Source organism: Lates calcarifer, linkage group LG15 (genome assembly GCF_001640805.2).
Source record: "Lates calcarifer isolate ASB-BC8 linkage group LG15, TLL_Latcal_v3, whole genome shotgun sequence".
NCBI classification, from domain to species: Eukaryota; Metazoa; Chordata; class Actinopteri; family Centropomidae; genus Lates; species Lates calcarifer.
Genome location: NC_066847.1, coordinates 22,284,330 through 22,299,616, shown reverse-complemented (window position 1 = coordinate 22,299,616; position 15,287 = coordinate 22,284,330). Strand labels below are relative to the sequence as shown.

The window sequence follows — 15,287 nt, the reverse complement described above, 5'->3', positions numbered from 1 at the left end:
ATTTCACGAGTGACATTTTGAGTTCAAGTTCTCTTACTGTGCAAAAGTGGAGCTGTGCAAAAATGACTGTCACACCCTCTAAACTCAAACCTAAACAGGCCGTGTCAATCTTTATTTTCCCAGCTGATGTCAGCTTAAAGACTAAATCAATCCCTGCACATGAATGTGACAAAAATCCAATAAATCCTCCTTCAAAGCCAGGCAGCAATGGTAAATGATTCAAAGCTAGCCAGCTGTGGCAACACCGCTTGATCCAAGGTGAGAGAAGAAATAACAACGCCATTTCACAGAGCGTCGGATGAGTGACAGTTACTGTAACGACAAACAGAGAAAATATGAAGTGTTTTGGTTCTCTTAAGCATTTTCTCATATTCTCCTGATGGATGCGGAGAGGGAAAGAGACGTTTCCTTACAAAGACACTGACATCAAAGCTGAAGGAAAGAAAAGGAGCCAGCATGACATGTGAGGGAGGATGTGAGATGGAATTCCATGGCACACTAGGATTTGGCTGAAGGCCAGTGGGATACTGAGTTAAAGGTCAGGATTTTTTTCTCGTTAATACTGGCACTCAAAGTCTTCCTGCCCATATAGCATAACCATAACCTCTCAAAAAAAAGAAAAACTCAAATATGACAAAGATGATGAATTAGGGACTGTCTGAAACTCTAAACGTTCAGAGACAGGTGCTTATGCAGACAGACTGTGTATAAAAGGCATAAAACATAAATCAGAGTAGACAGATTAGTTGCTTTAATTGCATTTACGCCTGTCAGTGTTATGTAAAAACATTCAGATAAATGCAACAACTTCATGCATGTCTTTTTTTCCCCATCTGCTCCTCCTCATCCTCCGTCCACTAAGGACACAGAGAGAGGCCAAACACTGGCTGGGCAGAGGCACCTCAAACCTCAACCCTAAACCATCATAGACCCCTGTGTAAATATACAATAAACAACGCTCTGCAGACATCAAATAAATGTTGGTTTGAGCAAAAGCAAACTCAGATTCCTTCCAAATTTTCTTTCCTGAGAGCAGTCAGCTGTTTAAAGTCTGTGGCTACTTAGGTTACACACCTGTCCACTTCAGCAAGAGGCTGCTCCAGTCTCACAGTAGTGGTAAACCCCAGAGCGGTCTGGTTCACATGGAATTCGCTCTTAGCTCTCCAACTCATGTCACAATGTGCCACTTTGAAAAACAATTCTTTGTTATGAGCTGACTATAAAAGTGTAAGTTATATCAATTTTGAACCAATGATCTGACTTCCTGACAGGAGTTTTTTTTTCTGACACAATGAAAGGGACAGAGGCTCATTTTTTACTGAAACCTAATAACAAGGCTATAGGACATCTGGTTGTCCACAAGAAAACAGTGTTGTCCTCTGGTCAGGCTACACGCTCACCTTTCTCCTTCAGTCCCATAAACATACCAAAAAAGAAAACAACACTCCTCTTGGATGAAAATGTAGACAGCTCTCTTCTTTTTGGACCAGTGAGGAGCAGCACTGAGGGGCCTTACAACTGGAACCAGATGGGCCCTTAATATGTGCATGCCTTTGCATGAGTGCGTGCATGTGAACGTGAGCATGTGAGTGTGCTCATACAAATTAATGTTAGTAGTCTACATCCCTGTACACTACATAAAACGAAATCTGCAAAAGAGCCAACAATTAGCTATAATCCTACCAAGCAATGGAAAATGCAGCATTTTAGTTTGTGAGAGCACAGAAACAAAATGAGGGGAAACATTGTCCTTTACTGTTGCCCATAAATGAAGCATTAACCTAAGCTATGTTGATATCTCTCTGCATGGGGTTGTTGGGTACATGCCCAAACATTAACTAAAAAAAAAAAAACCTGAGCGTGTGTGAGTTGAGTGATACCATCAAATCCTCCACTGATCCAGTTTTGCTATCAGCTGTGATTTGAAGAGCACACCTCACTCCGCTCTTTCTTCTCCCTGAGATGTTTGCTGCTTCAGATTTCTCCTCTTTGGCACAGCGTTATTTAGGTTGGCCTCTTGGGGTGACTCTAAGTCCATGATCCCATTTTGGGGTCTCTTTGAGGGAAGTTGAAAAGATGAGAGACCAGGCCATTTGATCTTCCTCAATGTCTCACAGGTGCCACATGATATGAATGTTTTTAATTATTTCCCTCTTGCTTGGGACCCTCTGGTCACAGAAACATGACTACATATTTGATTTGATCACTTTGGCGCAATTCTGAGGATCCTTTGTATGCAGATACTCTGACAAGGACTGAGGACAGTGCTACAACATTTTTATAATTACCCAAATAACAATGTCACATACACGTATGAATAGATTTTGAATATTTTCCCTGAATTAATTTTAGCTGATGCAGAGAACTGGATGTGACCCATAGCCTTGGGTATAATTAACTTTCTTGCCTCTTTATAAAATGAAAGCAGGCATTTTTAGTTGATATATTTAATAGACAGGTTAACTACTGGAATTGTTTTTTATGTGTCCTCACAAAAGTGCAGATGGTTTAGTACAGATTTGGCAAAGTGTGTGGAAAAGACACCGTGGCTGGGAGCACCACAAAAACCTGCAGGTGATGTTATTGTCTTAAGTCAACGTGACAACTTTCCACACAGACACACATACTGTACATAATAATGCATTAATTAGATAAACAAGCATTAGAAAAAGCCCACACTTGTGACAGTATATATTTCCATGCAACTATGTTGTTAACTGCCAGGAACTTATCTTCCAGCATGGTTTGCAGAGGGATAATCGCAGAGAATTTACTGCTCATCGTCCTCCATTTGAACAACCACAGAGTTTTCAGTTGTCAACCTGAGGATCAAAACTACCAATTTGGCAAAATTATAGCACGAAAGAGAAACACAAGTCAACAGCGGTCACAATGAATCATGCCCTGAGCCCAGATTATAAGAGGTTGTAAAAGACAAGGCAGATAATCCACTAAGAATGTGTCACCTCTGATTACAGCTGTCACTCCTCAACTGGGATCAATGTGTTGACAGATGAACCTGCTCTTAAAGGGGAATACCGACAAATTTCAGCTTTCAACAAATGTATGATTTTTACATTAGTGAATAATTACTACTTCTAAAAAAAAAAAAAAAAGTTTGCACCACCCACTAATCTGTGTGTGTGACTGATATACAGCTGGCTCCACATAAAATGATTAATGGGTGGGACAGTAAAAGAGTTCAAGATGATTTTCAGGGGATGAAGGAGAATTTTCTGGATTGCAGCTGATAGATTTGCCACATCAAATGTTAGCCTAGCATTGCATAAATGTCATTAATTGCCGTAGGAGCAGCTTCTGACTGTACATCTGTATGAGCGCCACAAAAGCCTGTTTGGAGTCTTTACTTTTCAAGAGCTTCTGATGATTGCAAAACATATGTGACATTTGTTAATTCTTAACTTGGTATCCCCATTTAAGCACTCTGCAGCCCACTCTGCAGTCTCTCTCTGTCTCTCCCCGTGTCTTAAGACTCTCCATACCATCAAATCATATAACATCACGGCAACTCAGGCAACCTCAGAAACAAAATGGCACATATAAAGAGGACCTATAGTACTTTGTAGACGACTCTAAAATGAATACAAGTCTGCTTTAATCAGGCCCTCGCTACCACATCTAGTCCACCGACAACAATAACAGCCTGACAATATAAACAGGCTGTGGCCAGTGCTGACACGCAGAGAGGGACGAGTTGAGTTTATTTTCTAAAGCCCAGGCTGTTGTGCTGGTCAAACAAATATAAACAAAGATCAAACCGTCACCACTGCTGGTTATCTAGCGACAAAAACACATCCATTGAAAAGATCATGATTTTGCCCTTTGAGCTCCAGGAAAGCTTATACTGAAGGCTACTATGGATAAAACTAGGGATTAATTTGTACTAAAGTTTAGTGGTGGTAAAACAGGTCAAGCTCTGTGCAGAACACCCACAGGTAAATGTTTGTGTAGTACCTGACAGGCAATTTTAGTGCACAAAAAGCCTGGACTGCCTCACTGTGTGATTACAACAAATCGCTGTGCCAGAAGTGGATCGGTAAAAAGCAGTTTAATAAACCATTAGCTCTTTGAGTGAGCACTTCCCTTCCTCCACTTACTTTGTTGCGAAGATTTCAGCCTGGTCCACGCGGAGCCATACGTGTGTGAGAGCTAATGACTATGATTAGGGAAGCCTGGATTAGGTTCTTGCTGTGGTTCATGACACACACATACACACAGGCAAGTAAACTGAATGAGAGCCATGTGATGTGTAAATTTGAAGAAAACCAAAAAACCAGACAACCTAAACAAAGTTACGTACTACTTCATTAAAAGTTGAAATACACACAATGGATTTTTCCACAAAATAGTGCTAAATAACACAGATTACATACACAACTGTAACCAGCTCATCACTCATGTTTATGAAGGGGCCTTCTGGGATAAACAAAATATCTTAACAACATGGGTGTGCTCATTTGCCACCCAATCTTAAGTTAAGATACATTTAAAAAGCGGGATATCATACCCAAACAAAAGCACTGGTAATGCTTTTGTATATGAGTATCCATTGACCTGAAGCCAACACCAGAGTGGTGCTATTAGTTCAAGCTTGTTGGACTTAAACAAAAGGAGCATTTCCAAGAGACTTCCAGAAAATCACAGTGCTAAACTCTGATGCCTTGGTACATTTTATGCTGGCTATTTTCCAAAGGCAATTTATTGTAAGAGAGTGCAGCTTTTTTTTTCATTGCGTAACATCTCTCATTATAGAAAGACAAAAGAGTATGGCAATAAGGGGGCTCCTCTTGGGCACAGTTTGGTCTTTATGAACTGACAGCAGGGAAACACTCAATCCCTTAATACACAGCAAGCACAAGCCTAAGGAATACCATGCCATTTGTCTTTGGAAGACTAACGAATTATCTCCTGTGTGGAGCAGGGAAATCACCCAGTAATTCTGCACTTGTGGGGCTACGAGGTAAGCCCTCCAGTCAGATAAAATTAGGCTCAAACGTCTGGACAAGTTACAGTAACAGTGACCACCTAGTCTGGAGGAAATAAATCAGCTGGCCACGCGGGCAGTCGCTGAGGGAGACTAGAGAAGGGTAACAGGTGGTTGTCAACTTAGAGAGAGAGAGGGTCATCATCCACTTAGAGAGGAGCAGCAGTCTGTCTGCCACTCCCCAGGCTCCCCTAAGCCAAGCCATGCACCAGCAGGAGGAGGAGAGAATAAAGTAAAGCCAGTGCAGAGGAGTGTGTGGACAAGGTTCAGCCAAATATTCACAAGTACAGCCACGTTCAGTGTGTGACCTGTTACATCAGGCAAAATAGATTTTGGCTAGTGTTATAAAATCAGGGAGCAATATTATTAACAATAGGGATTTAGCAATGTTTGACAAACCTGGTCATACAGTATAATATATGGTAGGTTTAAGTTACATAATTATAGTGTCAAGAGCATCAAAGAGATCCCCTTTACAATCAGCATGTACAAACTAGACCTCATCAGGTTCAAGCAAAAGCTGTATAGTGCGTTTCACCAATAGTTTAATCTCAATAAAAGATCCACTGGAGGTTTCAAACCTTTCCATTACACGTCATGCATCAGTAGGTAGAATAAATAGCCAGACATGACTATCAGAGATAGTTCTCAGATCACAGTGACTTCATTCAAATGAAAAATGTCTGGGCCTTTAGTTGACTTCTGCTGCACAAGAGAAAAACGACCAAATTTAAAATCTGACAATTTACAACCTAATAGCTTTTCCAGGCATTGGGTTATTTTTACACTTGAAGCCTGTAGAGGAGGCAGCACGTGTCTTAGTGTGAGAAAGTGTGCTTCTCCACGTTCTGCTACTGACAACCATAGTGGCCTGTTGCTAAAACTGCCCTAAAGTCTCTGGCAAATTACTTTACAAGGGTTTGTGTTCATTTCTTACATTGTACAACCATTAAACAGGAGAATAGCAGGATAATTAACACCTATTTATTATTTGCATCTTTGCCAGAACGATGTGGGAAAATTGAGCCTAAAACAGGAACTCATACCAAAATTAGTCCATAGCAGTTAGTAAAAGCTCAGGCAGTTAGCATCCTCAGTTAAACAAAAGCCAAACTCTGATAGGCACTTTGTGTGTATATGTCTGTATGCATGCCACTTGCATGCACGTTTGCATATGTTTTCACTCAGCTCTTTGTGCTAGTTCCCTCTCATTACTCAAAGACACCAGGAGGCCCAATAAAACAAAGTGACAGAACACAGTAACTCATAAAATGTTTTCAGTCTCTACTGTGTGCCAGTGGTCTGATTTCAGATAAATACTGTTAATTCTCACTCAAATAAGATTCTAGGCTATTCCCCAAAATTGCCACTGTGCAATTTCAACAAGGACCTAAATAACGTATTTCACTGGTAATAGAGGTAATTATATCCCCATACCTCACAGGTGATATAGAATGAGGAGAAGACAAGTTGACCATCAGAAAGTGAGACGTGACGAGTGCAAAGTTTATATTACAGTACTCACCAATGCAGGCATGAACTCTGACTGATAGCTGTGTTCGAAGAATAATGCTGTGTTTCTTGCCTCTCCTGTGAAGAAAAGAGACAAATGGAGAGAAAGAGAAATGTTATGTGGACAAGTTGACCTTTGAGATTATGTCAATTTGTGTGTGTCTGTGTGTGCATACATGCTTTTGTGTGTGTGTACAGGGGTAGTGCACAAACACAAAACTGTATCAAGATAAAGAAATAGACAGTCTCTCTGAATCTAAGGCAGCCATCAATATGTGAGAGGCAGACAAGTGCTGACAAGAACATTTAGCTGAATGGCTACTATGCAAAGGTGCAAAGTGATCTTCAAGCTAACTCTTTTTCAACAAATTATACCTTCCAGTCTTATCTAAACCTTTCAATATTTGCAGTTTGAGAACAGCAGGGAACAGGTCGTGGAAACAGAGCAGGGGAAAGGTTCCCTATAGGTGAAAATGAAGGATGGGAGCAAGTCAGAGGTCAACTCCGCCCCCTGTGTTAATGGAGATATGCCAAGACCCTATCACTAGCCTGTCAACTGCTTACAATGTCTGAATGACAGTCCCAAACAAAGTCTGCAACAATGCACCTCAATTCTATTCAATTGTGAAAGCAAATGTGAGAGCAGTGTAGTTAGTAGTCATACAAAGGATAATTTGCCTACTTAGAAGGCCAGTGTCTAATGTATATAAAGTTTTAAATCAGTAAAATGTTCTGTTTTAAAGGACAAGGCAAATAACAAACCTCAACAAATCCTATGAAAAAACTAAAGGCAACTTTGTGTTAGTGGGTATTTGTGTCAGTAGGACAGTGTATGTGGGACTAAAAATAACCTACATTGCTCGTGTTCATGGTAAAGAAGGAACAAGTCACCTAGCGCAAGTGTGGCTGACTGATGTATCTTTAATAGCTTTTGGCCAGCAATGGATATCTATAGCAGGAATCAACCAAGTGTTTATCAGCCAGCCATAATGAAATATTTCTGCTGTGTTTGCGTCCCAAGAACAAACATAACAACATTAGAAAAGAGATTAGAAAATGACTCTGTTTTAGTTTTTGTGTCATCTCTATTAATTTGACAGAGAAAGCAAATTCAACTCCAGTATTTAGAATTTTGGTGGCAGCCTTTTTGTAAACCTTTTTGTTTACATTTGGATCTCAGATTGTGCCTTTAATCTCCAGACTAGCTAAAGAAGCATACAAACAAACCCAGTAGACACAACTGTGGACAAGAGCACAACAGGTAGAGTTGCGCAACACCCCCCTCCTAATTCAGCTCTTTGACAAATGGGCTTTTATGCTGCCTGCACAAAGGCTGTGTGATTGTTCAGACTGGCGCAGCGCCAGCAACAGACTGCCGCTGTGGGTGACAATCAGGCAGCAATGGGTCTGACAGAGAGAGAGACGAGGCCCATCAGCACAGAAGGCAAATCATTATGCTACTGCCTCTCCATAAACGAGCAGCATTACTGCACAACTGTCCCAGACAGACAAGCTGACATCTTTTTCCTGCCCCGACCAGTCAGTGGGAGACTGCACTGACATGCACACGAGCAGATTACATGGCAGGGGAAGTCTGCATATGCTCACTCTTTATCAAATTTAATATCCAGCAACATGCAGAGGTGACACAGGAGCAACATCTGTCAGCACGGGCCTTCACTGGTGAGATGAGACAGCAAACAGGAACTTAATCCTCTGTGATGCTGTTGAGGCAAACGGGTAACCAGAGCCATTTTGTCACGAACGTCTGCTTTCTCTCCGCTTCGCTGCAACAGTATCCCTGTGCTTAACCAAGACCTGAGGCTACGCAGGCCAACATGCTCATTATCAAATTAAACAAACGTGCATGGAATATAAGTGAGGTTTTCAGACCCCCTCTCACCAATTAAACACAAAAATTGGACACTCCCACAGACAGTGCTGCAGGCCTGTAAAAAGGTGGAGTCCATAGTTACAGAAATAATAGTAACTGTAAAGAATGTCAGCCAAATAACAAATTGGCTACATGTTGGGGTATAATACCTACTGAATTCCTTGGTCTTCTTTTGGTCTTGTGTTCATCTGAGCCAGAATGTTCTGGTTTCTTCCAGCGGTGGTACTGTATAATTAACTTAAGCTACACTCCTATTAAATCTGATTCATCATGTGAAACATCATGCTTCTGAAATACCTCTGTTGCTACCATTTGAATAACCATGACTATTTTTTAATAATATGAAATGATTAGACTTGACCATTACCTAAAACAATTACTCCTTACTTATGTTCTACTTCCTGACCATTAGCCAAGGCAACTGGTCAAAATTTGACTGCTTCATAAAAGACTAAATGAAAACATGTGGCCATTTTTATTCAGCCTGTACATGAAGAGAGGAGTGGACAATAAATCTCAATGGCATGAATCTGATATTTATCACCATCACTTTGCCTATCAAACATTACATACAGGAATGCAGCTGTGGATACTTAACAACTGTAGTTGCCAATTATATACCCCACATTATTTTGTTGTACAGCACCCTCATAAAGCTCAGTCTTAATCCTAATACCCAGAGCAGCAGCAACTGGACCCATGGATGGCTGCCAGCTCCATCCTCGCTGGCTTTATCTAAGGCAGCATTACTGGCCCTGTTTATAAAACAACACAAAATGTGAACACACATACTTGGAATACAGTAAAGCCAGTATTTCCCCCTTGAAGACCAATTAATGCCAGACAAGAAGGCCCCACAGAGTTCTACTGACTCAGCACTTCTTGGTGGAACCCCCCCAACCCCACTCAAGAGACTCCTGCGTCAGTATGTGTGGAGGGACCCACAGTGCCTCACTGAGCCAGGTGGGGTACAGAGGCTGAAGAATGAGGCTAAGGCTATCTTATCAGGTTAATTTCACTCCAAGAGGCTGCTTCACTAACCATTCACCAGGTCTCACACTTAGACATCCACACACAACCAAATACACAGACAGAGACAGACAGACAGACACACACACACACACACACACACACACACACTGAACAATCACCAAGCTGTTCTATTCTGTTAATAATACCCTTAAACTGCACTGCAAACACAGAGGGGACAACTGGTGTTTTATTTCCTCCCTTGAAGTTTAAGCTGTACTGCGTTTGACAATTCCTCTGGTTCTTTTCAAATGCGCTTTTTCCCCTCAAATGAAAATCTTGTGTGCTGCTAGAGTCTGCAATACAATGTCCAAGTGGGTCAGAAAAAAATGAAAATAATGAAAGCGGAGCTGTCCTACGAGAGACGAAAGGATATGATGAGAAACTCTGAATAGTTGAGGCCTACAGAGCAAGAACAGTTGGATTTTAATATGCCTGACTTCTAACTTCTTGTCAAACACATCAAGAACACACAATAAAACCAAGAGGCATGTTCAGCACAAAATTGTTGGCTTAGAGATGTGTATTGTATGCAACAGGGAAGTGAAATGTTGAAGTGTCTTCTTCTGTGCTGTGCGTCTGCTGCAATTTCACATGCTGGATCAATTATGCAGTCAATAGCAGCACTTTGCATTATCTTCTAAAGACAAACCAGGGAATATGTCCTTGAAGACTTACTTTACTAATCATCTGCCAATCAGTGTCACATATTTGAGCAAAAACAACATCGCACCCAACGTGTAAATCCTTGCATGAGTTCAATACAACATTTTTCCTACAATATCAGAGTTCCCCTGAAATGCTCCAACAGGCTCCCACTCTTCAATCCATGTAATCCACAAAAATATTCAAGGGCTATAAATGTCTGTAAGCACATGTCAGGCAATCTGATCCTAACTATGTCCCCCATACTCCATCTCGGTTCAGGGCTAACAAATGCAGGAAATTGTGTGTATGGGGTCAATCAATCCATCACAGCTAGAGCGCTGAAAGACACACCGACTACCTAAAACACGTCTGAGCACATGTCTGGGCAGTGCGTATGGTCAGTTTATAACTTGAAGTGAGACTGTATCAGAAATGGGACAGGGGATTTATGAGTCACAATCTCCTATAGCTCAGCTTCATAACACAGTGTGGAAGTGATTATGGCCCTTAAGCTCCCGTGACATGGATATCTCCTGGCTCTGCAGCCCTCTGTCAGAGGATCATACTTTAATCTGATTGTAAAGACACTAGGTATGACACAGGCGCCTCAGGAATGTAACCTGTCATTAATATCAATTACAGATGGATTCAATGGCCAATGATCAGGAGAGTTCAGGCAGCATATGAATATAGTACAATTCCCTTTCCAAACATAGGTGGTTGGGCTTAAAGCAAAAATAATGAAAGCAGCATTTTAAAGCTTGTTAACTAGAGTTAGTGGAGAGGTGTTACTTTGACATCTACTTGTAAAATTCAGAAAAAAATGGGGAAATACACAAATTCCTTTCTGTAGGTGAAATGTTTTGCAGTTGGAGATGGCTGTTGACAGATCTTACACAGTAAAAGGAGAGTGAAAACAAAAATAAAATGGAACAAGTAAAGGTGAAATGCCTCATCAGACATTTTATTAGCTCAATAATCATCAAATCAACAACACCGAGCATCGGGGGGGGATGTAATACTGGGCGCATCAGCACCATAAAAAGCCAGCGAGCACAACTGCCCTATTTTTACAAAATAATTGGCTAACCACCTTCACCCCCAGCCTCCTCAGACAACACTGTGTGGGTTTAATGACACACATCCATACCAGCCCGTGCCAGCTGGCACGATGCAAGCCCTGGCAGGCTCGCTCTTCGACGAGAGAAGAAGTGGACCACTTTAACCTCACGGCTCTCAATAGCCTCCCATAAGCTCCTAACAATTTCAGATGAAACTGGGAAAGGACAGCTCGCTCAACGTCCAATAGAAACACCAAGCCAGAGAGCAGCTTATGAATTCCAAGTTAGACAAATAAATCCATACAAGTTTGTGGTACAGCCAACCAGGAATTTTCATGCCAACCTTTGGTTTGTGATCATCTAAAGTGGGCGGCACATGAATGATATATCAACATACTCCACAGTACATGAAAAAACATATGGAGTCAATAAAGTAACTGGCCAAAAAAAGTGTATGAAACTGAAATGAAACTAACACAATTATAAACCTTTCTCTTCTTCATCCAGGTCTAGGAGTTAAGTCAAGACAAAGTCTTGTTTAACTGTACATTACAGGGAAACAATACAGCTAAATTAGAAGCTGAGAGCTGTGTGGTAGAGGGTGTACAATTGTAGTTTGGCCACTTCTAATGAGCACTGAGGTAACATTCAACAGAGATGAGGGAGATTACTCATGAGACGCGTCTACAATTCATAAGTGGTTCAGATGAATCACTGCTGCCACTCGGCCAGGGAGGCTAGGTACCTTGATAGATGAGTGCCATGGAAACTGTGAGACATTTAGCTTGTTACAAAAAAAGGGCAGGGATACAACCACAGATCTGATAAAACATATCAAACTCAAGGCACATTCCGTTTACAAAATACATTATAATAACTTAGCAACAGCTTTTACTGACTTGTACACAGACAATACGATCGATCCTGGTTTAGGGACTGATTCACAGCAAAATTAGTGAAGCTAGTTATTCATAGATATTTAATCTAAAATTTTAAGTTAATCCTTTTCCTCTAAGCTCTCAATGTGCTGAAAGGGTTTTGAAATGGAGAGTCCCTCAGGTGGGGTAAAGCTTGTCCCCTCAGCTCTTCGACAGACCAAACCAGCCCCCCACCCCCGAGAGGCAGCTTTTTTGGGCAGGAGAGCTCAATCAGCTGAGGCCCGGAAAAAGGGATTATTTCACTAATTCATCCTGGAACGAAATGGGTATCATTATGATTCAAATCACTGTAATAGAATCAAATTAGGCAAAGGAATATAGCAAGCAGGATATTAATACGTATCCCCATGGCCAAGGATTTAAAGACTGTATCTTTACCCTCTTATCTTGCCTGAATTTATATGTCTCTCTCTCTCTCAGAAAATAGTAATCACATTGTTCTGATTATGCCTTGACTGTTAAAACAGAGAAATATTTGGGGTGCTTTTAAAAGCCAGATTGTTGTAATCAAAACCTTTCGAGACACTTACTCTTGAATAATGCAATTTTATTTCTAGTTCACGACATCTAATTCGACCACAACAGAACAGTCTATTCCTGAACAATCAAGAGTCTGGCAAGTAACGTCCATTATCCACCTGCTAGGCACTGCCAGTCCCTCGTGTGTTTTCAATCCAAGCTGCTCTGGCACCAGGCCCAGCCGCACCTTTTGAAGTGCAAGGAATATATGACAAACTTTACATAGAGGTTTCTAAAAATGTATTTTAAGTTTTAACTTAAGTGCAGTAATGGAGTGATGTTTTTCATTTCAGCACATTGTGTGCACGTAACTGTTTGCTTTTGAAGTTTTGGTGATAGTGAAGGCAAAGGGAGAGGGACAGACACAGAGGCGATTGTTATCTCACCCTCCTCCTTCCTCCTGAAATCCCTCCAGTTCATCCCTCTGCTCTGCCAAGGTAGACTCCAAGTCCAGGTAGCTTCCATTATGGGACAGCTGAAGGGCACAGTCATCAGGCTACACAGAGAGAAGACACAGTTAAACATTGATCAGTCTTCAGTGTTCACATCATGAACACTCAACGTGTAAAAAGAATGCTTAAAAGTCATTTGGTAATAGATGTTTGCGGCCATTTGGAAGCCTGGCTGTACAAAACAATAACTGCATTCTTTGTATGGGTCAATAGCCAAATGCACAGTGTATTTTAGGTTTATGTCTAGTCAGCACTGAACCATTGAAAGTTCTTTTATCAACTCCTGTCAGCGCTCTACAATGACATGCTGTCCAAGGTTGGAGAGAAGTCATGCAGATTTTGAGCAGCTTGGCAGTCTGGTGCTTCTTATCTCCCTGCTCTCCTTGTCTGATAAACTATCATCACACAAGATGACTTTGCAGAGGAGGCATGATTTGTCTGGTCTTGGAGTGTTTGTCATCGGCTGACTCTGGTGAAGGAGGTGAAGAATGAGCGCGTTTGCTCACATGTCTGGTTGACCTCCATATTGGAGATATTAACCTATTTATATTCAGAGTCTGTCAGCTCGGCAGGACAGCGGAGGAGAGGACGGGAAAACAAATACCATTACAGGAGGGCAAACATGTGATTAAGAGAGTGGCGCTGCTCTGCTCCATCAACAGTCAGGGTGTGTAAAACAACAACATACTGTACAGTCCACAAATGTAGCGAACCCAGTGAATTTGTCTTTTCTTGTCAGCTAACATTTAAGGCTTTTGTAGGGGAGAAAAGCTGGTGATACACTCGCCTAAATTACTATTTACCAATCTAAAATGAGCAGCCTGCAAGACAAAGGAAGAACAACAACATACGTATAACATGTCTGGTTATTCCCAGGTCTGATGCAGCTCAATTCCTCCCACATGTGACAGTAACTTAATTGGACATGAAGGAAAAATGCTGGGAAAGACATTATGGGTCTGATGGCTTTGATCTGTTCAGCCTCTCTGTTTGTATTACTGCACTAACAGCACTCAAGGACTGTGTCATATTTGAGAACTGAAACAAAACATGTGGTTGGTTAGGATAACTCTCACTCTCTCCCCAACTCTCTCCCACTCTGACTCTGAGATGTCTTGTTTGCTTCCTGTGCATGGTAAACCAGAAGATTATTGGTAATATGACAGCTGTAGAGATTATTGGGATGAACATTGTCATTTTGAGAGGACACCAGAGATGAGCAAAGCATGTGGCAAATGCAGTAAACATATGCCAAAAACTTTAGTTAACAGTGACAGGTCTTATTTTTGGTTGTCGCTGTTGAAGTGAGGCAGGCCGAGAGAGAGGGAGAGACAGAGACGGAGAGAAAGGGAGACAGGTAGACAGAGCAGAGGCCAAACAAACAAAGCTGTAGCTGTGCACAGACAGAGGAGGGAAGCAAGTGTTTCTCCAGATTACAGGACAGTTTTTGGACTGACAGGAAATCCAGGCGTAAGGGCCAAAGTTAGGCCCACTATTTTTATGCCTATATGGACTGACATGCCTTTGAAAATAATGGGTGTGACAGTAATAAGAAATGTAGCATGAAGGAGACGACACACTAAATCATATATGTTGACCACTGGTTAGGCCGTATATAACCTGTGAGACACTAAACTGAGGAAAACATTTTATACAGAGTGTCTGGTTTTTCCCACCAGGAGTCTCCCTAATGTCTGAATCAAAACTGCAAATCCACTTTGTCAATTTAAGTTAAGAGTCCCTCTTCTAGTTTGTCTCTTTAAGGTGCTGCTTATTCTAATGCTCTACCTCTTCTTCTTCTGTTTATTCCAAATAAAATACCAATCCCAGGAAAAATATATTTTGCAAGTATAAAAGCTGTCATGACCAGGGTACAAATGAACAATAATCTAATTTATTACATCAGTTCAGTTCATTATTTTAGTATTTTTTTACTCTTTGTAAATTTCATAGTTCTTTAAATTATACTTAAAGTACTGCTGAAATGGATGGATTGGATGAAAGGACAAAAAAATGTTTGTTCTCTTTCAGCTTTACGCTCTGTATCACAACCTGAAATAGACAAAACATTGGGCTGAATTTGCAGCTGTAACCAGTAATTAGCTAACTGTGGAACCAAGAATGCATTTCCCCACACAAGGTTTTGACTCAGAGACCAAAAGCGAAAATGGCAGAAAAGTCTGAGTGAAGTCTAAGTGAAGTGAAGTCTGTTCATTAATCCCATTAATT

The 15,287-nt window shown here is 41.1% G+C and overlaps 1 protein-coding gene across 1 annotated transcript in view; it reads right to left on the bottom strand.

The window, feature by feature from the left end:
* Window positions 1-15,287, bottom strand: part of fhod3b (formin homology 2 domain containing 3b) — an 84,347-nt gene that overhangs the window by 64,671 nt on the left and 4,389 nt on the right. Inside the window, 2 exon segments of the mRNA XM_051075771.1 lie at window positions 6,531-6,595; window positions 12,993-13,102. Coding sequence (XP_050931728.1) covers window positions 6,531-6,595; window positions 12,993-13,102 — 175 coding nt within the window.